Source organism: Bufo bufo, chromosome 2, assembly GCF_905171765.1.
Source record: "Bufo bufo chromosome 2, aBufBuf1.1, whole genome shotgun sequence".
Classification (NCBI taxonomy): Eukaryota; Metazoa; Chordata; class Amphibia; order Anura; family Bufonidae; genus Bufo; species Bufo bufo.
In genome coordinates, this window is record NC_053390.1 from 680,858,231 (window position 1) to 680,879,118 (window position 20,888).

Below are 20,888 nucleotides of genomic sequence, written 5' to 3' on the forward strand. Positions count from 1 at the left end.
GTATAAATACCCCACATGTGACCCCATATGTAAAATGACACCCCAAAACACATTCCCCAACTTCTCCTGAGTACGGAGATACCAGATGTGTGACACTTTTTTGCAGCCTAGGTGGGCAAAGGGGCCCATATTCCAAAGAGCACCTTTCGGATTTCACAGGTCATTTTTTACAGCATTTGATTTCAAACTCCTTACCACACATTTGGGCCCCTAGAATGCCAGGGCAGTATAACTACCCCACAAGTGACCCCATTTTGGAAAGAAGACACCCCAAGGTATTTCGTGAGGGGCATAGTGAGTTCATAGAACTTTTTATTTTTTGTCACAAGTTAGTGGAATATGAGACTTTGTATGAAAAAAAAAAATAAAAAAAAAAAATCATCATTTTCCGCTAACCTGTGACAAAAAAAAAAAAGTTCTATGAACTCACTATGCCCATCAGCGAATACCTTAGGGTGTGTACTTTCCGAAATGGGGTCATTTGTGGGGTGTTTGTACTGTCTGGCCATTGTAGAACCTCAGGAAACATGACAGGTGCTCAGAAAGTCAGAGCTGCTTCAAAAAGCGGAAATTCACATTTTTGTACCATAGTTTGTAAACCCTATAACTTTTACCCAAACCATTTTTTTTTTTTACCCAAACATTTTTTTTTTATCAAAGACATGTAGAACAATAAATTTAGAACAAAATTTATATATGTATCTCGTTTTTTTTGCAAAATTTTACAACTGAAAGTGAAAAATGTCATTTTTTTGCAAAAAAATCGTTAAATTTCGATTAATAACAAAAAAAGTAAAAATGTCAGCAGCAATGAAATACCACCAAATGAAAGCTCTATTAGTGAGAAGAAAAGGAGGTAAAATTCATTTGGGTGGTAAGTTGCATGACCGAGCAATAAACGGTGAAAGTAGTGTAGGTCAGAAGTGTAAAAAGTGGCCTGGTCTTTCAGGGTGTTTAAGCACTGGGGGCTGAGGTGGTTAAGTAATGATCTAACGCTCCCCTCCTGACTCTTGAATTCAACTGTATTGTCATCCTGAGGTAACTGGAGTAGGACAGAACATGGCAGCTGGTGCTGGACACAACAGAGTTACTGGGGAAGTATTTAATTCTGCTGAGGCAGTATATTGTGCTTCACTGTGGTATTTGGTTCTGCTGAGGCAGTATATTGTGCTGCACTGTGGTGTTTGGTTCTGCTGAGGCAGTATATTGTGCTGCACTGTGGTATTTGGTTCTGCTGGGGCAGTATATTGTGCTGCACTGCGGTATTTGGTGCTGCTGGGGCAGTATATTGTGCTGCACTGTGGTATTTGGTTCTGCTGGGGCAGTATATTGTGCCGCACTGTGGTATTTGGTGCTGCTGGGGCAGTATATTGTGCTGCACTGTGGTATTTGGTGCTGCTGGGGCAGTATATTGTGCTGCACTGCGGTATTTGGTGCTGCTGGGGCAGTATATTGTGCTGCACTGTGGTATTTGGTGCTGCTGGGGCAGTATATTGTGCCGCACTGTGGTATTTGGTGCTGCTGGGGCAGTATATTGTGCTGCACTGTGGTATTTGGTGCTGCTGGGGCAGTATATTGTGCTGCACTGTGGTATTCAGTTCTGCTGGGGCAGTATATTGTGCTGCACTGTGGTATTTGGTTCTGATGGGGTAGTAAATTGTGCTGCACTGTGGTATTTGGTTCTGCTGGGGCAGTAAATTGTGCTGCACTGTGGTATTTGGTTCTGCTGGGGCAGTATATTGTGCTGCACTGTGGTATTCAGTTCTGTTGGGGCAGTATATTGTGCTGCACTGTGGTATTTGGTTCTGCTGGGGCAGTATATTGTGCTGCACTGTGGTATTTGGTTCTGCTGGGGCAGTATATTGTGCTGCACTGTGGTATTTGGTTCTGCTGGGGCAGTATATTGTGCTGCACTGTGGTATTTGGTTCTGCTGGGGCGGTATATTGTGCTGCACTGTGGTATTTGGTTCTGCTGGGGCAGTATATTGTGCTGCACTGTGGTATTTGGTTCTGCTGGGGCAGTATATTGTGCTGCACTGTGGTATTTGGTTCTGCTGGGGCGGTATATTGTGCTGCACTGCGGTATTTGGTGCTGCTGGGGCGGTATATTGTGCTGCACTGTGGTATTTGGTGCTGCTGGGGCAGTATATTGTGCTGCACTGTGGTATTCAGTTCTGCTGGGGCAGTATATTGTGCTGCACTGTGGTATTTGGTTCTGTTGGGGCAGTATATTGTGCTGCACGGTGGTATTTGGTTCTGCTGGGGCAGTATATTGTTCTGCACTGTGGTATTTGGTTCTGCTGGGGCAGTATATTGTGCTGCACTGTGGTATTTGGTTCTGCTGGGGCAGTATATTGTGCTGCACTGTGGTATTTGGTTCTGCTGGGGCAGTATATTGTGCTGCACTGTGGTATTTGGTTCTGCTGGGGCGGTATATTGTGCTGCACTGTGGTATTTGGTTCTGCTGGGGCGGTATATTGTGCTGCACTGTGGTATTTAGCTCTTCTGGGGTCCTATTAGGTGTCACAGTATGGTAATGCTGGCCCCACCTAATTGTTTTGGCCCTGCTTTCTGTCAATTTGGACCTGCCCACAACATGGGGCCACTTTTAGTTTTTTTCCAGGGCCACTTTACATTCCCACTCCACCCCTGACAAAATGGCACCATTAACCCCTTCCTGACATATGACATAATAGTATGTCATAGTGGGAGGTGACTTCCCACAATTTGACGCCCTATTACGTCATGCTGATCGGGCGGGCACTGATAGCCGGGCCCCTCCTGTATCTGCCGACATCGGTGTAAAAGGCGATGCTGGTGGATTAACCCCTTCTATGCCGCGGTCAGCGCTGACCGCGGCATAGAAAGTGTTTGCGGCGGGTGAGGGATCCCATCGGGTCTCCGTGGTGACAGGGACCCAATGGGTGTGAAGACCTGCCTTCTACGGGTTCCCATGAGATCAAGCCTCAGGCTTGGTCTCCTAGGCAACCTGTTAGTGTATGACTCCGTGTAATACACTAACAGGCAATGCATTACAATTCAGATGTATTGTAATGCATTTCAGAGGGGATCAGATCCCCAAAAGTTGAAGTCCCAGAGTGAAACAGAAATAAAGTATAAAAAAAAAGTGATTTTTAATAATAAAAAATAAAGCTTCAAGTAAAAAAAATGCCCCTTTCCCCTGATTTTATAAAAAAGAAAACACATTATTTGATATTACTAAAAAACCAAGAACACACATGTATAATCATGACATATTTTATTGAATGACATCAGAAAAGACATATGTATGTGTATATATGTGTGTATATATATATATATATATATATATATATATATATATATATATATATATATATATATATATATATATATACACTCAACAAATAACGAGGCAGCACTTCCAGCTTTTGGTGACTTGGTAACGACCCCAAAACTTTATAAAGTTTTGGGGTCGTTACCCTGTCACCAAAAGCTGGAAGTGCTGCCTCGTTATTTGTTGAGTACATATCGTGGAGGAGAAGCCGACCTCTGTGAGGAGTTGCACCCAGTGTACGTGGTCTGACTGTGCTGCTGCGTTATTTGTGATTTTATTTATATATATAAAAATTACGAAAAAGGGCAGCACTCCAGAAAGTAAAAAGTGAAAAAAAATCTTTATTTACTCATATGGGACAAGCGACGTTTCGGCTCTGTACGTGAGACTTTCTCAATGAGAAAGGCTCACATACAGAGCCGAAACGACTCTTGTCCCATATGGGTAAATAAAGAATTTTTTTCACTTTTTACTTTCTGGAGTGCTGCCCTTTTCGTAATTTTTGTCTATTTGGATTGGCTTATATCCACACTGGGCCAGCTGCACCCGCTTCTATACCATTGACGGTGCTGCCACTGAACTTTTTGTGTGTGTGTATGTGTATATGTATATATATATATATATATATATATATATATAAATAAAATGAAGGTATGAATGAATATATAGCAGCAATACAGTCAGTGCTGCGCATAAGCAGCTCCCCAGTAGGTACACTAGGTAAAAAAATTCTCCCTCGGAAATAATCATTATGGCTAAACAGCAAAGTGCATGAAATGACATAACAGTGCTCCAGACTAAAAAAAAATACCTAGTAGCCATTGGCTCTTGAACTGAAAAATTTAGGAGCCAAATTAAATTTTTAGTCGCCAAATCGAAACCGAATCAAAATTTTGGGATCGTGACAATGCTACGCCAATCAGATCGACATAAGGTTGTTTCGATACCAACATTTTTATTCGCTTTCGTCACCATAAAAAAGTATTGCGATAATCAATACCACGTGGAAAAAAACCCCCACCAAAACAAGCCGCGTGAATTTCGCATTTTATGAAACGTTCAGCCCATAATAGAACAGTCCTAATCTATTTTTTGGCGTGACAAGGTGACTAAAAAATGGAGAATCACATGGTTTTTATTTATTTATTTATTTCTGTTAGGCGCTCACCACATAGGAGATATTTTTTAAGAATTTAATAGTTCGAACTTTTCGGACGCAGCGCTATGTAATTTGTTTATTTATTTATTGTTTATATATTTTATATGTAAAATTGGGAAAGGGGGGAACTAAACTTAATATAGGCCTCTTTCAGACAGGCGTCACGTTTTGGCTCCGGTTGCGTCCCGGGTGCATTGCGGCAAACCCGTGCGATTAGGTAGGCAATTGCAGTCAGTTTTGACTGCGATTGCGTTCCGTTGTTCAGTTTTTATTGCGCGGGTGCAATGTGTTTTGCACGCGCGTGATAAAAAACTGACTGTGGTACCCAGACCCGAACTTCTTCGCTGAAGTTCAGGTTTGGGTTCAAGGTTGTGTAGATGTCATTATTTTCCCTTATAACAGGAAAAATAATAGCATTCTTAAAACAGAATGCTAAGTAAAATAGGGCTGGAGTGGTTAAAAATTTTTTTTTAACTCATCTTAATCCACTTGTTCGCGCAGCCCGACTTCTCTTCTGTCTTCATCTGCGAGGAAAAGGACCTGTGGTGACGTCACTGCGCTCATCACATGGTCCATCACCATGGTAATGGACCATGTGATGAGCTCAGTGACATCACCACAGGTCCTTTGACAGGTCCTGAAGGAAGAACAGGAGATCGGCAGATACGCAATCAATTGGAGGAGGTGAGTGAATTTTTTAAAAATGTTTTAACCCTCATTGGCACTGCGCCACCAATGTTTATTATACTAGGGTGTTGGGGGGGGGGGGGGGGCACTGCACCCCCAATGAAGATAACTGACCTGTTAATACAAATACAGGAGGCGGGTGCCGGAATCAAATAGCCGGCACCCGACCTCTATGACAGGGAGCTGCGATCCGCTGCAGTTAACTCCTCATGTGCAGTACCCGAGGGGTTAACTGCAGTGGATCGCAGCTCCCTGTCATAGAGGTCGGGTGCCGGCTATTTAATTCCTGCACCCGCCTCCTGTATTTGTATTAACAGGTCAGTTATCTTCATTGGTGGTGCAGTGGCAACAGCCCCTCCCTCCCCTCCTCCTCCCGTCTCTCTTCTTATTGGTGGCTGCGGCAGCAGCACAGGGGAGAGGGAGAGACTCCTTCTCGACTGTGCTGCTGAGAAGAACATTGGCGGCCCCCCCGCTGTAGTCAACTGCAGAGCTGCGGCAAAGGGTCTAGTCGCAAATGGCGGCAAGACTAAAAAGTCTTGTCGCCATTTGTAAATTCTAAGTCTCATTGGCGACCATTTTGGTCGCCATCTGGAGCCCTGCATAAGGGACTCCTCAAGAACCGAAGGAGGAAGTCCATTCCAAATAATGCAGTTAAAAACTTCAAAGGTTGCATAAGCCAAAAGGGTATAAGAAATAATAGCATGAAAAACCAATTGCATGTATTACAACCCATATACAGCCAAATGACAGCAAATACCGGATCAATACGTGATAGTGTAGAGTAGGGGGATAGAGCCTAAACCTCTAGGGAGCGCACCCTGACGTGCGTTTGGCTCCGCTTTCTCAAGGGGCGTCTTGAGGGCTGGGTAATATGGCCTAAAATCTATTTTGCCATATAATTTGAAGCATGTGCGATATAACGATATATCGAGATATATTATTTTCTTCTGTATGTATACAAATTACATGGCCATAATCATCCATGTCCCCCAGCCAGCGCCATCAGCCCCATGCCATTGCCATTTGCAATCATCCATGTCCCCCAGCCAGCGCCATCAGCCCCGTGCCATTGCCAGTTTGCCACCATTATCATGTCCCCCATCCAGCACCATCATCCCCATGCCATAGCCATTCACCCACCCCCCGGTAGATTCGGGCCCTTGCTAATATACTTACCTTTCCTGCAGGGTGCACGGCTGGCTGATGGAATCCGCAGGAGACGGACCGCGTCTTCTTCCCAGCATGCACTGGGAGGGACCTGACGTCACACACAGCATCAGCCAGCGCGCTGATGTTGTGTGCACGCAAGGCCCTGGCCGGTGCAGAGTCAGGAGGCCACTCTATATTGAATGATCAAAAAATCATATGTACCCAGAAATGGTACCAATAAAAACTTCAACTCTTCCTGCAAAAAACGGGCCCCAGCACAAGACGATCGGCAGAAAATAAAAATATGGCGTTCAGAAAATGGAGACACAAAAACATATTTTTTTTCAGAAATGCGTTATGTAAAACTGAAACAAAGAAAGTAGACATATTTGGTATTGTCGTGTCCGTAACAACCTGCTCTATAAAAATAGCACATGATTTACCCTGTCAGATGAACATTGTAAAAATTAAAACTCTGCCAGGACAGCCATTTTTTTGTTGTTACATTGCCTCACAAAAAAAGTAATATAGAGCGATCAAAAATCATATGTACCCCAAAATAATACTAATAAAACTGCTACTTTATTCCGTAATTTCCAGAATGGGGTCACTTTTTGGGAGTTTCTACTGTAGGGGTGCATCAGGGGGGCTTCAAATGTGACATGGTGTCTAAAAACCAGTCCAGCAAAATCTGCCCTCCAAAAACCATATGGTGTTCCTTTCCTTCTGCGCCCTGCCGCGTGCCCATACATCAGTTTACTACCACATCTGTAAACTGCAGAATCAGGGTAATAAATATTGAGTTTTGTTTGGCTGATAACTCTCGATGTGTTGCAGAAAAAAATGGATTAAAATGGAGAAACTGCCAAAAAAGTGACATTTTGAAATTTCATCTTTATTTTCCTTTAATTCTTGTGGAACACCTAAAGGGTTAACAAAGTTTGTAAAATCAGTTTTGACTAACTTGAGGGGTGTAGTTTCTACAATGGGGTGATTTATGTTTTTTTTTCACTATGTAAGTCCCTGAAAATGACTTCATAACTGAAATGCTTTGTTTTAAAATCAGAGAAATTGAAAGTTGCAATTTTTGGGGTAAATTTGGGATTTTTTCATAAATAAAGGGGAAATATATTGACTCAAATTTATAACTGTCATGAAGTACAATATGTCACGAGAAAGCCGTCTTAGAATGGCTTGGATAAGTAAAAGCATTCCAAAGTTATTACCAGATAAATGGCATATGTCAGATTTTTAAAAAATGGCCTGGGCGGGAGGGTGAAAACTGGCCTGGGGTAGAAGGGGTTAAAAATTACACCTTGTCCCAGAAAGAACAAACCCTCGTATGGCTGCATAGATAGAAAACTTTAAAGGGGTTGTCTGGGTTCAGAGCTGAACCCGGAAATACCTCCATTTTCACCCAGGCAGCCCCTCTGACTTGAGCATTGGAGCAATTCATGCTCCGTAGCTCTCCTTTGTCCTGCGCTAAATTGCGCAGGGCAAAGGCATTTTCAGAAGTTCTGGTGACGTACCGGGCTCTCCATGGGGCTGCCAGGAAGCCCGGTGACGTCACCAGAACTGATGGGTGGGCTTTAGCGCTGCCCTAGCCAGTAAAACGGCTAGGGTAGCGCTAAAGCCCGCCCATCAGAGCCGGTGACGTCACCGAACACACTGCCGGGCGGAAGCCTCTGCCCGGCAGTGTGTTATTGTAAACAAAAGAGCCCGTGCCCTGCGCGATCTAGCGCAGGGCAAGGGAGTGCATCGGAGCATGAGATGCTCCGATGCTAACATCAGGGGGGCTGCCTGGGTGAAATTATGGGTATGTCCGGGTTCAGAGCTGAACCCCTTTAAGTTATTATGGTCATTAAGGTCCAAAGCAGTCTGGTCACTAAGAGGTTAAAACTGTTAGTGATAAAATCTGGTGTGTACCTAATAGCTAGGGATAAGCAAATTTCATATTTTGAAATTAATTTTTGGTTCGTGTTTTGGTATTTACTGAATTGCTTATGGATTCCGTTACCACGGACCATAACGCAATTCCATGACGGAATGCATAACGGAGTGACTTTATAGGCATTTAGTTATTCATTCCGTCATAATAGAAGTCTATGGGCTGCATAACGGATCCGTTATGCATTCCGTCATGGAATTGCGTTATGGTCCCTGGTAATGGAATCCATAAGCAATTCAGTAAATACCACAACACGAACCAAAAACTAATTTAAAAATATGAAATTCGCTCATCCCTACTAATAGCTAACCGCAGCCACTTAAGGTTCATGAACACAGTCGTTGCCGTTTTTGCAGTCTGCAAATTGTAGATCCCCAAATATGGGTGCTGGCCGTGTGCATTGTGCAGTTTGTGGAATGTCCTGCTGTCTATAAAACAGTCCTATCCTTGTCCGTAAAAACTACAAGAATAGGACATGTTCTATTTTTGTGGGGCTGCAGAACAGACATACAGATGCAGACAGCACATGATTGAAACGAATGGGTCCGCATCCGAATGAAAAAAATAAATAAAAATGTGGATCGGATGTGGACAAAAAATATGTTCCTGTGCATGAGCCCTATGAACCAGGGTGGATAAAAATCTATGATTTTTAAAAAATAAATAAAAAAAAAAAGATTTTTTTGATCAGATTTTTTTTAATATAAAATGCTTTTTGAGGAAAATATATTACCATCCAAAGGTTATTCCATCATGAAATAAAGTTTATTTTTTTAATTATGAGAATAAGGCTGTATATGTGTAATTTTTTGGTAAATCAATTCCATTAATCCATTTACAATGTCATGCTCTTCCAGAGGTTTTTGTAAGATTATTGGGCAGTTTCTCTGCCTACAAGATATTATCACAGATGCTTGGTTTACTTTTGCAGTTCTCAAAACTGAATTTGACTCAGCAGACAGGGATGGCGACCAAAATAGTCGCAAATGTGACCTAGAATTGCTAAATGGCGACAAGACTGCCGCTTTCACATTACTGACATGGCACGTGCTGCTGTCAGCGCGTGCCATGTTCTTCTCAACTGCACAGGCTGGAGTGCTGGCCAATCGCAGCACTCAGCTCATAGCCTGGGAGAAAAAAAACTCTCAGGGATAATAGTAAGGGATAATAGTAAGTGCAGGGGGATCCCTGGGCGCCGCTCTACATGTCTGTATACTTAGTTTAGATTTTTTATCGTAATGAAAGGTCCCGCATAAACGATATTCATTGGTGGTGCAGTGCACCGAACACCGCCCTCCCCCCCAACCCCAGTATTATAAAGTAAAATCATTGGTGGTGCAGTCGGCCCCTAACCCCCCATCCCCCAACTATTATCATTGGTGGCAGTGACAGTTCTGATCAGAGCCCCAGCAGTGTAAGCCTGGGGCTCCGATCGGTTACCATGGCAGCCAGGACGCTACTGAAGTCCTGGCTGCCATAGTCGGCTCCCTGCTGCTGTGTGTACTAGGCACAGAGCAGCAGGGAGAGTGTGAGGTCCTATTCACCCTGATAGAGCTCGATCAAGGTGAATAGGACAGGGGATGAAAAGATCCAGGTTCTAGCCCCTAAGGGGGGAAATAGGTATTAAATAAAAGGTAAAAAAAAAAAAGGTTAAAAAAAAAATATTACGTTTAAATCACCCCCTTGACCAATTTTACATATAAAATATATAAACAATAAAAAAAATTACATATCGCCACGCCCAAAAAAGTGTGAACTATTAAAATATTTAAAAATATCTCCTATGCGATGAACGCCGTAACAGAAAAAAAAAAAAACACGTGCAATTTGCCATTTTTTTGTCACCTTGTCCCAACAAAAATTTGGTTAGGACTGTTCTATTATGGTCCAGGCGTTCCATAAAATCTGGAATGCACGCGGCTTTTTTGGTGTTTTATTTTTTTTACGTGGTACCAAGTATGGCAATATTTTTTTATGGTATCGAAATAGTCAAAATTTTGGTATCGTGACAACCCTAGGTAAGACGTGTGTTTTTTATTTTTTTATTCATAAAGTAGGCAGCGCAGGCACGTGACATCAGTGTGTTCCGGCCGCCCGCCCTGCTCTGCCTGCTACAGGACATTTAGTAAGTAGTACAGATGGGGCTGGGGATCGGAACTTCAATTAAAGTTATTATTATAAAAGGTTTAGGCAATAAGGAAGTGAGTGAGCGGCGGGGCCGGAGTACAGTGACTGCACCGGCCCCTCCAGCTGATACATCGCAGTCTGCGATGTAAAATGGCAGCATTCGCCCCATAAGACGCAGGGGCATTTTCCCCCCACTTTTGGGAAGGGGGGGAGAAAGTGCGTCTTATGGGACGGAAAATACGGTATTCTAAAAATCTTCATCTACTTGCATATTATAAGTTATACCAGCAAGAATTAGTCTTTATGTAGAAAACTATGATTTAAATCAAGCCTTACTGACTAGTGATTTAAATCAAATCCACCCTGCTATGAACTGGAGTGAGTGGTGTAAAAATTCAAAAAGTAGCAGCACAGTTGTGCAAGTTACATGAAAAACTCCTAATTGTCGACTCTCTGAAGCCAGAATCTGGAATGCAGGGTGTGATGAATACCCCCCATTGAGCCTAGATCTTGGCTATTGACTCCTAACCTACTGGTCGCCACAGAACCCCCATTGTGATAATGTGTAGGCTGTGTCCACACAGGGTGTAAACTGAACACCAAAATAATCAGTTGCCAATATTTGGCAGAATTTGCCATTAAATACACAGCAGATATTCTGCAGATTTCACCCTGTGCATGGCAAAGATTGAAATCCGCCGTTATAAAAGAAAATCTGCACTGCATATCCCTTTCTGCATAGACTTTTTATTATTTCCCTGGAAAAAAAAAATGAAAAAAAAAGTTGCAAAGAGGAAGTATGAACTGCTGTCTGTCTGCATCTTCCATTGTAAATGCTGTATTGTCATGTCATTTCTGATAGTTGCTTTCTGCTTCTGCTAAGGTTGTCCAGCAGCTAAATGGAGTCTGAACAGTTGTTTCAGCGAAGTTACTACCGCAACAGCTACAACAGTATTACCAGTGCAAGCAGTGACGAGGAGCTCCTTGATGGAGCTGGGGGAATGATGGACTTCCATACCTTGGAAGATGACCACTTGTTGGATGGTGACGGCTCTTTGGGTGAGTCTTCATTATTGAACTTGATGTGGACGTAAATGTTAAGGCTCAGGTTTGACATTCAGGATTTTTTATGCAGTTTTTGAAGCCAAATTCAATGGAGGATCCATAGAGAGTCGAAGAGTCTTTACATGTGTCCTCCATTTATGATCCGTTCCTGGCTTTGGCTACCCAGCCTTTTTGTATCATTTGTTCACAGCCAGGAGGCAAATGTTCATTATAGGACCATGCAGATCACAGAGTATATTCTGCAGAACGCCATGTAACATCTGTGTATATGGATGAACCAGCCACTGCAGTGAATTTTCAACGTTCTGGAGGTCATTTATTAAGATCTTTTTAGCTCCTTTTACGCCGGCTTTGCTGCTTGAAGATGCACCTAATCATCATAAAATAGGTGCTTCTTTGTTAGTAGTTCTTCAGCAATTTTTTTCTGGCGTAAATTTGCCTGGGCCAATGGCCCTGCCCCCGCCATCGACGTTCCAATGTCAAACGCAGCAAATATTGTTGCATGGGCATTTAAAAAGTTGCAAAACAGAGGTAGTACAACTGAAAAGAGGTGTAACACTGTTAGTAAATGACCCCCACTGAGTTTACACTGCCTACATCTTAGCTACAATTAATAGATCTGCCCCAGTGTGTTGAGGCTGGGTGGTGTAGTTCAAAATGTCTGCCCATTGATCATTGCTTCGTCTCTAGAACCATGGGGGGAATTTATCATGATGGTAATATGTGAAGTCAGTCCATTCAGATGACCATGGGGCCTAAAACATTTTGTCTGGAAAAATACTTTAGTTGTCCTAGTCCTAGTTCCTGCTAGTAGAATAAGAATGCAACTTAAAAAAAAAATAAAAAAAAGTCTGAGTAATAATTCTGGAGGCAAACTCATTAACCCCTTCACGACCATGTACGGCGCTGCAGGTTTTTAAAGATGGCGCTTGCTGCGGGCGCCATAGCCGCTGGTGGCCGTCTGCTTCTTTTAGCAGACACCCGTGGCTCATGTCCACAACCAGCAGTAATGCCAATTGCGGACATTTAATCCCTCAGATGCCGTGGTCAATCCTGACCACGGCATCTGAGCGCGCTGAAACCAAAAGTGCGCATTTTCGGCTTTGCTCCGGCTCCCCCATGTGGCGATCGGAGGAGCCGGACACGCAGCAGCCCCTGTCTTTATGAATGACGAGGCTGCTGCATAATAAATTCTATTGAGCCCTTGCCTGTAATAGGGCTCCATAGAAAACTAGTAAAATGATCATAGATTCCAATGCAAGTGCCTCCCTTTTGCGGATCAGTGATTTGTGGACACAGTTCTATGCATGAGGCCTAACATTTTTTATTTTTTTAATAGGATAATTTAATTGTGGCCATCTATAGAATAGGGTTTGTGTTCTTTAAAAATGATATTGTTCTTTCACCAGAAGGGGGCAGCTGTGCATCACTTTTTCTCATGTGCTCACTCCTTGTCCTGAAAATGTAACTAATTGAAAAAATAAATAACTACAGCACGCTGAAGTTCACCATGCGGCACCCACAGGAATCTTTGGGCCTATACTGAACCTATGTATGCCTCCAGCTTTAGGCACATAGAAGTTTTTCCATTGTGTGCTTTATCACAGGGATAGAGTCGCAATAAAAAGGTAAGTGAACCGTGGATTACTAAAACTGTTTGGCCTGAGTATTATCAGCTTTTGGCTGTGCGGGCATGCTGGGAGTTGTAGTTTTGCTGGAGGCACACTGGTTGGGAAACACTGCCCTAACTGACTGAAGCCTGTGATCACAGGAGGCAGGGCTGTACGCAGACCATTGGTTACCTTGCAAAAAAACATGTTAATCCAAAATTGGGCCACCCAGTGTATCTGAGACAATGCGTGCATGAGGGCATGGGCACACGGTTCTGTGTTTCATGTGGATTTGATGCAGAATTTGCTTTGTATTCTGCTGTGAAATCGACATTATACATTGCAGACAGTGAAATCTGTGGTGAAACTTTGTAACTCGACTTAACGTGCTGCAGATTTTGCACATGTACTTTTTGTACAGCATGTGGATAACATTTACCAAAATGTCAGTTTGTTGCTACTGTAAATGCTGCTGACTTTTCCTTTTAGGCCTCTTTCAGACGGGCGTTGCGGGAAAATGTGTGGGTGCGTTGCGGGAACACCCGCGATTTTTCCGCGCGAGTGCAAAACATTGTAATGCGTTTTGCACTCGCGTGAGAAAAATCGCGCATGTTTGGTACCCAAACCCGAACTTCTTCACAGAAGTTCGGGCTTGGGATCGGTTTTCTGTAGATTGTATTATTTTCCCTTATAACATGGTTATAAGGGGAAATAGCATTCTGAATACAGAATGCATACTAAAATAGCGCTGGAGGGGTTAAAAAAAATAAAAATAAAAAATTAACTCACCTTAATCCACTTGATCGCGGAGCCGGCATCTCCTTCTGTCTTCATCTTAGCTGTGTGGAGCAACAGGACCTGTGGTGACGTCACTCCGGTCATCACATGATCCATCACATAAGCTTTTACCATTTTTTAACCCCTCCAGCGCTATTTTAGTATGCATTCTGTATTCAGAATGCTGCTATAAGCAATGCGCCGCACAGACCTGTCACTTACCAGTAGGTGGAGCGCCCGGCAGGTCACAGACATCGCAGGTAAGTATAATGCTTCTAAAATTGCTAAGTAACCATGGCAGCCAGGAATGCAGTAGCGTCCTGGTTGCCATGGTTACCGATCGGAGTCCCAGCGATTAAACTGGGACTCCGATCGAAACTCTCCGCTGCCACTAATGATGGGGGGGGTCGGTCATTTTAATTTGGGTGGGGCCGGCCGCACTGGCCACCAATGAGTTAAATATAGGGGAGGGAGGGGGGCCGGCCGCACTGGCCACCAATGAGTTAAAAACAGGGGGGGAGGGGGGAAGCCGGCCGCACTGGCCACCAATGAGTTAAATATAGGGAAGGGAGGGAGGGCGGGTCGGCCGCACTGGCCACCAATGAGTTAAATACAGGGGAGGGAGGGGGGGGGCCCGCACTGGCCACCAATGAGTTAAATACAGGGGAGGGGGGAGGGTCTGCCCCCTGCTGCCCGGCAGCACCTGCCAGGCAGCAGGGGGCAGTCATGTACACAGTTCTTTTAGTATATTCTAACTTGAAGCGTCCCCATCACCATGGGAACGCCTCTGTGTTAGAATATACTGTCGGATCTGAGTTTCACGATCTAACTCAAATCCGATGGTATATTCTAACATAGAGGCGTTCCCATGGTGATAGGGACGCTTCAAGTTAAAATATACCATCGGATTGGAGAAAACTCCGATCCGATGGTATATTAATAGGGACTCCTGACTTTACATTGAAAGTCAATGGGGGACGGATCCGTTTGCAATTGCACCAATATTGTGTCAACGTAAAACGGATCCGTCCCCATTGACTTGCATTGTAAGTCTGGACGGATCCGTTTGGCTCCGCACGGCCAGGCGGACACGAAAACGCTGCAAGCTGCGTTCGGGTGTCCGCCTGGTGAGCGGAACGGAGGCCAAACGGTGCCAAACTGATGCATTCTGAGCGGATCCGCATCCACTCAGAATGCATTGGGGCTGTACGGATCCGTTTGGGGCCGCTTGTGAGAGCCTTCAAACGGAACTCACAAGCGGAGCCCCGAACGCAGGTGTGAAAGTAGCCTTATTTACCGTCTGTTCCCGGCAAAAAGGTGATAATTAGAGGCATACTAGACAGTGCTTGTTTCTCTTTTTTTTTTTTTTCGTTTTGCGATCTTGGGAAGTGGAGGAGTTAAAGGGGTTGTGCACAACAGACACCAATCCACAGGACGAGGTGAGCAAAGAGCTGTACTCTGCTCTCTATGGCTGCCCCATAGTCACTGAATAGTGGCAGTGCACATGTGTGATGTCTTGAGGGGCCTGGGACCCCTATTTGTAGGCCACTAAGGATCAGATGTTTATCACCTATAGTGTGATAAATGTCCTTTGTTGAGAAATACATATATTACTCCACTTTCCATGAGCCCATGACAGCACCTGTGAGAGATCCTCCCCCATCCGGACAGGAAACAGGAACTTCCCAGATCATTAAAAGGATCCTCCTCTCTCCATTCCTCAGTTTGTGACAAGATCCAAAGGACTGAAAAGAATTCTATATACAGTGAAGCACTTAAAAGGTTGGGAATAATGTAGGTGCTGTCATGGGCTCATGGAAAACGGATTTCTGGTAAGAGTAATCTATGTATTTCCATTACGCCCCATGACCGCACCTGTGAGAGACTAAACTAGATGAACTTAGGGAGGGACCACAGCCTGCACAACTTTTCTTCTAAAAGCTAAGTTCTGACTAGCCAAAAGATCCAATCTATAATGCTTAAAAAACATATTTGGAGAGCTCCAGGTAGCAGCCCTATAAATTTGATCAAGAGAAGTGCAGCCCCTTTCTGCCCAGGAGGCCTCTAAAGCTCTTTTGGAATGTGCTGAAAATCCTTTAGGGACTTGAAGGCCCGCCGATGTGTATGCTAGACCTATTGCTCTAATAAATCCACCTAGCAATAGTACGACATGTAACCCTCAATCTCTTATTTGGTCCCTGAAATTGAACAAACAACTGAGAGGCTTTTGTCCAATCTTTAGTTGACTCTAAGTACTGACACACATACCTTCTTACATCAAGCATATGAAACCTCTCTTCACCTTCATTTTTGGGATTCTGACAAAAGGAAGATAAAATAATCTCTTGCAACCTATGGAAGTCTGAGATTGCTTTTGGAAGGAAGGCTGTATCTGGTTTCAACACAATCCTATTATCTAAAATAGAAGTATAAGGAGGGGAAGCAGACAAAGCAGATATCTCCCCCACCCTCTTAGCCGATGTAATGGCCACCAAAAAGGCAGTCTTGTATGACAACCGCCTAACAGGTTGTCATCTAACAGTTAGATTCAAAAGGACTTTGTGTTAGACTAGAAAGGACAATATTGAAATCCCAAGGAGACTATTTAGGTTTAATAGTTGGCTTTAGTCTGGAGAAAGCTCTTATAAACCTCTTAATCCAAGGGTGAACTGCTAATCTAACATCAAACAAAGCACTAAGTGCAGAAACCTGAACTTTTAAGGTGCTAGGTCTCAATTTTTTTTTATTAAGCCCTTCCTGCAAATAATTTAGAATCAATGGAATCTCCAGAGGTACTGAGAAATCCAAATCTGATTTGGAAAGTTGGATAAAAGCCCTCCAGATCCTCATATAGATGTCTGAAGTGATTATTTTTCTACTAGCTTGAGGAGTGCTGATCACCTGCTCTGACAAACCCCTGGATCTAAGGAAATCCCTCTCAATCTCCAAGCCATTAGATGCAGTTTTACTACTTCCAGATGAAAGAGAAGCCCTTGATATAACAAATCCTCCCTCTCCAGAAGCACCCAAGTAATGGGGACAGTTTCCTCAACCACATGAACCACACTCTTTTCGGCCAAGAGGAGGCTATCAAAATTACTGTTGCTTCTTCCCTCCTGATTTTTTAAATCATTCTGTGTAATAGGCAAAGAGGGGGAACCCCGTAACACACATATCTTCCACCATGGTTGAGATAGGGCATCTATCCCCTGAGACTGATCTGCTGGGTTGAGGGAAAAAATCCTTTTGCACTTCCTGTTTTCCCAGGAAGCAAACAGATCTATCAAGGGGACCCCCAAAGATGTACTATTTGGTTGAACACTTCTTGACAAAGGCACCAATCCCCCTGTTTGACTCTGTGCCTGCTTAGAAAATCTGCCTGGATGTTTTTCCAACTCCTTCAAATGTACTGCAGAAAGGGAAAGAACCCCTTCCTTCCATTAAATGAAAAAGCATACAGGCCAGATTCATTAATTGTGGGGACTCTGTTCCCCCTTGTCTGTTGACATAGGCTACTGCTGTTGCACTGTCCGAAAAGATCTTCACGTGCCTGTTTATCAAAAAGGAAAGGCGTTCTTTCAGAGCACAAAATATTGCCCTCAGTTCTCTGTAATTCTGGGACTGCTGACTCTGGGCAAGGGACCACTGACCTTGGGAGAACCCCAAAACTGAAAGAGCTCCCCACCCTCTTGGGCTGACGTCTGTCGTAATAATAATTATGGGATTGTCTTTTACCCATTCTACCCGATTTCAGGTTCTCTGGGTTCGTTCACCTATGCAGGGAATTCTCTACTAATTCGGGTATCAGTATCCTGCTGTCTAGGGAGGACTGATCCCCGTTCCAGCAAGACAGAATGTGAGACTGAAGGGTACGGGACCTGTGTTGAGCCCATTTTACAGCTGGAATACACAACATCACCAACCCTAGGACTGATATGGCTTCCATTACTAAGGGTTTACCTTGGATTCGCTGAACTTGAGGATTTTTTTGTTGAATAAGAAGCCTTTTCCTTTCTGGAAGAAATGACTTTTGGTATGTAGAATCTAGCTGAATCCCTAGGAAAGTACATTGGTAACTTGGAGTCGGGTATGACTTTTTCCAGTTTAGGCCTCTTTTACACGGGCGTCATGTTTTTGGCCTGGATAAGATGCGGCTGCGTTGCGGGAAAATGCACAATTTTTCTGCGCGAGTGCAAAACATTGTAATGCGTTTTGCACGCGCGTGAGAAAAATCTGCATGTTTGGTACCCAGACCCGAACCCAGACTTCTTCAAAGTTCGGGTTTGGGTTAGGTGTTGTGTAGATTTTATTATTTTCCCTTATAACATGGTTATAAGGGAAAATAATAGCATTCTTAATACAGAATGCATAGTACAATAGGGCTGGAGGGGTTAAAAAAAATAAAAATAATTTAACTCTCCTTAATCCACTTGTTCGCGCAGCCCGGCTTCTCTTCTGTCTTAATCTTTGCTGTGCACAGGAAAAGGACTTGTGGTGACTTCACTGTGCTCATCACATGGTCCGTCACATAATCCATCACCATGGTGATGGATCATGTCATGGACCATGTGAAACCTCTAGGATGAGGGGATGTATAGGTACATGGTAATAGGCGTCCTTGATGTCTATTAACCCCTTCCCAACCTTTGACGTACTACTAGGTCATGGGAACCACTGCGTTCCCGCAATTTGACTTAATAGTACGTCATGGTGATTGCACGGGCACCGGAGAGGTGTGCCTGCGATCACTGCAGGGGCCCAGCAGTCTGTGGTAGCCGGGCCCCTTCTGTATCTGCCGGCATCGCTGTAAAAGCCGATGCTGGCGGATTAACCCCTACTATGCCGCGGTCTGCGCTGACCGCGACATAGAAGGGGTTTGTGTTGCGCTGCTGTGGCGGGGACCCAATGCATCACAAGGCAGCCCGATGCCGTGCAGAGGCTGCCTAATGCCTTGCACGGCATCGGGAACTGCCTTCTACGGGTGCCGAGGAGATCCAGCATCAGGCTTGGTCTCCTAGGCAACCTGTTAGTGTATGACTCAGTGTCATACACTAACAGGCGATGCATTACAATACAGATGTATTGTAACGCATTGCAGAGGGGATCAGACCCCCAAACATCAGAAATAAAGTAAAGAAAAAAAAGTATTAAAAAAAACTTTTTTTTTAAATAAAGTTAATAAAGTAAAAAAGAAAAAACGCACCTTTCCCCCTATTTTATAATAGAAAACAGAAAAAAAACACACATATAAGCGATCAAAAAGGCGTATGTCCCACAAAATGGTATCGATAAAACCGTCACCTCATCCCGCAAAAAATGAGCCCCTACCTAAGACAATCGCCCAAAAAATTAAAAAAATTTTCAAAACTGCTATTATTGTGCTAAAGTGAAATACATTAAAAAAATATACATATTAGGTATCGCCACGTCCGTAACAACCAGCTCTATAAAAATATCACATGACCTAACCCCTCAGATGAACACCGTAAAAAAAAGCAATTTTTGTCACATTACATCACAAAAATTGCAACAGCAAGTGATCGAAAAGGCGTATGCCCCCCAAAATAGTACCAATCAGACCGTCACCTCATCCCGCAAAAAAATGAGACCCTAGCTAAGAGAATCTGTCAAAAAATAAGAAAAGCTATGGCTCTCAGACTATGGATACACTAAAATATCATTATTTCGGTTTCAAAAATGCTATTATTGTGTAAAACTTAAAAAAGAAAAAGTAGACATATTAGGTATTGCCACGTCCGTAACGATCTGATCTATAAAAAAGTCACATGACCTAATCCCTCAGGTAAGGGTACTTTCACACTTACGGCAGGACGGAACCGACAGGCTGTTCACCCTGTTGGATCCGTCCTTCCGCTATTTGACTATAATGGGGACGGGGGCGGAGCTCCGGCGCACCATGGCGAAAGGCCGTCGGACTAAAAGTCCTGCATGTCCGACTTTTTAGTCCGGTGGCCTCTCACCACGAACTGCCGTACTGCGCTGGAGCTCCGCCCTGTCCCCATTATAGTCAATGGGGGCGGCACGGCGAAATAGCGGAAGGACGGATCCGACAGGGTGAACAGCCTGTCGGATCCGTCCTGCCGCAAGTGTGAAAGTATCCTAAACTCTGTAAAAATAAAAAAATTGAAATTCTGCCAAAACATCAATTGTTTGGTTACCTTGCCTCACAAAAAATGTAATATAGAGCAATTAAAAATCATATGTACCCCAAAATTGTACCAATAAAACTGGCACCTTATCCCGTAGTTTCCAAAATCCGGTCACTTTTTTGCGTTACTACTGTAGGGGTGCATTGGGGGGCTTCAAATGGGACATGGCATCTAAAAACCAGTTCAGCTAAATCTGCCTTCCAAAAATCATATGGCGTTCCTTTCCTTCTGCGCCCTGCCGTGTGCCCTTACAGCAGTTTACGACCACATATGGGGTGTTTCTGTAAACCGCAGAATCAGGGTAATAAATATTGAGTTTTTACAAAAAATAGTGGTAGGTTGTGGTGGCTCACTAGCAAGTAGTTAATGTATGGTGCTGCAAGCTCATATAGAGGGAATCACCCCACCCTCTCTTAAAAGGCAAATGTAGTAATAGGAAAATGAGCGAGCACTCATACACTTGGCAACCAGATTGACATGTGCAGAAAATATTTATTAAATCCCCATAAAATACAAGTAATAAAATTTATAAGAACAATGTAGCAATAATATACAACATTACAGTCACATATATTGTGGTAGATCTGATCGATACTATATTCAATAAAAATATATTCGATAGAAATATTCGATAAATTGAATGGTAGAAAATTCAATGTTGAAATATTCGATAGAATATTCGATACCACTCAATAGTGTCGATAAATTCAATAATATATATCACACCAAAAAACTTCAAGTATATGCTGTTATTTGGGAAAGAGGGGGTATTATCTTCTAGCGCTCAATCCCAATTTGGGAAACTGAATGTCACTGAAAATGTTGTAGGTATATTCACTGGGAGGGCAATATGTTCATAAAGTCCACAGGAATCCTGATA

At 43.5% G+C, this 20,888-nt stretch overlaps 1 protein-coding gene across 2 annotated transcripts in view; it reads left to right on the plus strand.

Annotated features, from left to right (window-relative positions):
* Positions 1–11,270: 11,270 nt before the first annotated feature.
* The window catches only part of CLCN3 (chloride voltage-gated channel 3), a 106,911-nt gene continuing 97,293 nt past the window's right edge, over positions 11,271–20,888 (plus strand). For both annotated transcript variants that reach the window (XM_040418658.1, XM_040418659.1), the window contains exon 1: positions 11,271–11,445. In XM_040418658.1, the coding sequence (XP_040274592.1) occupies positions 11,286–11,445 (160 nt within the window). In that variant the 5' untranslated portion in view covers positions 11,271–11,285. The remainder of the gene's footprint in view (positions 11,446–20,888) is intronic.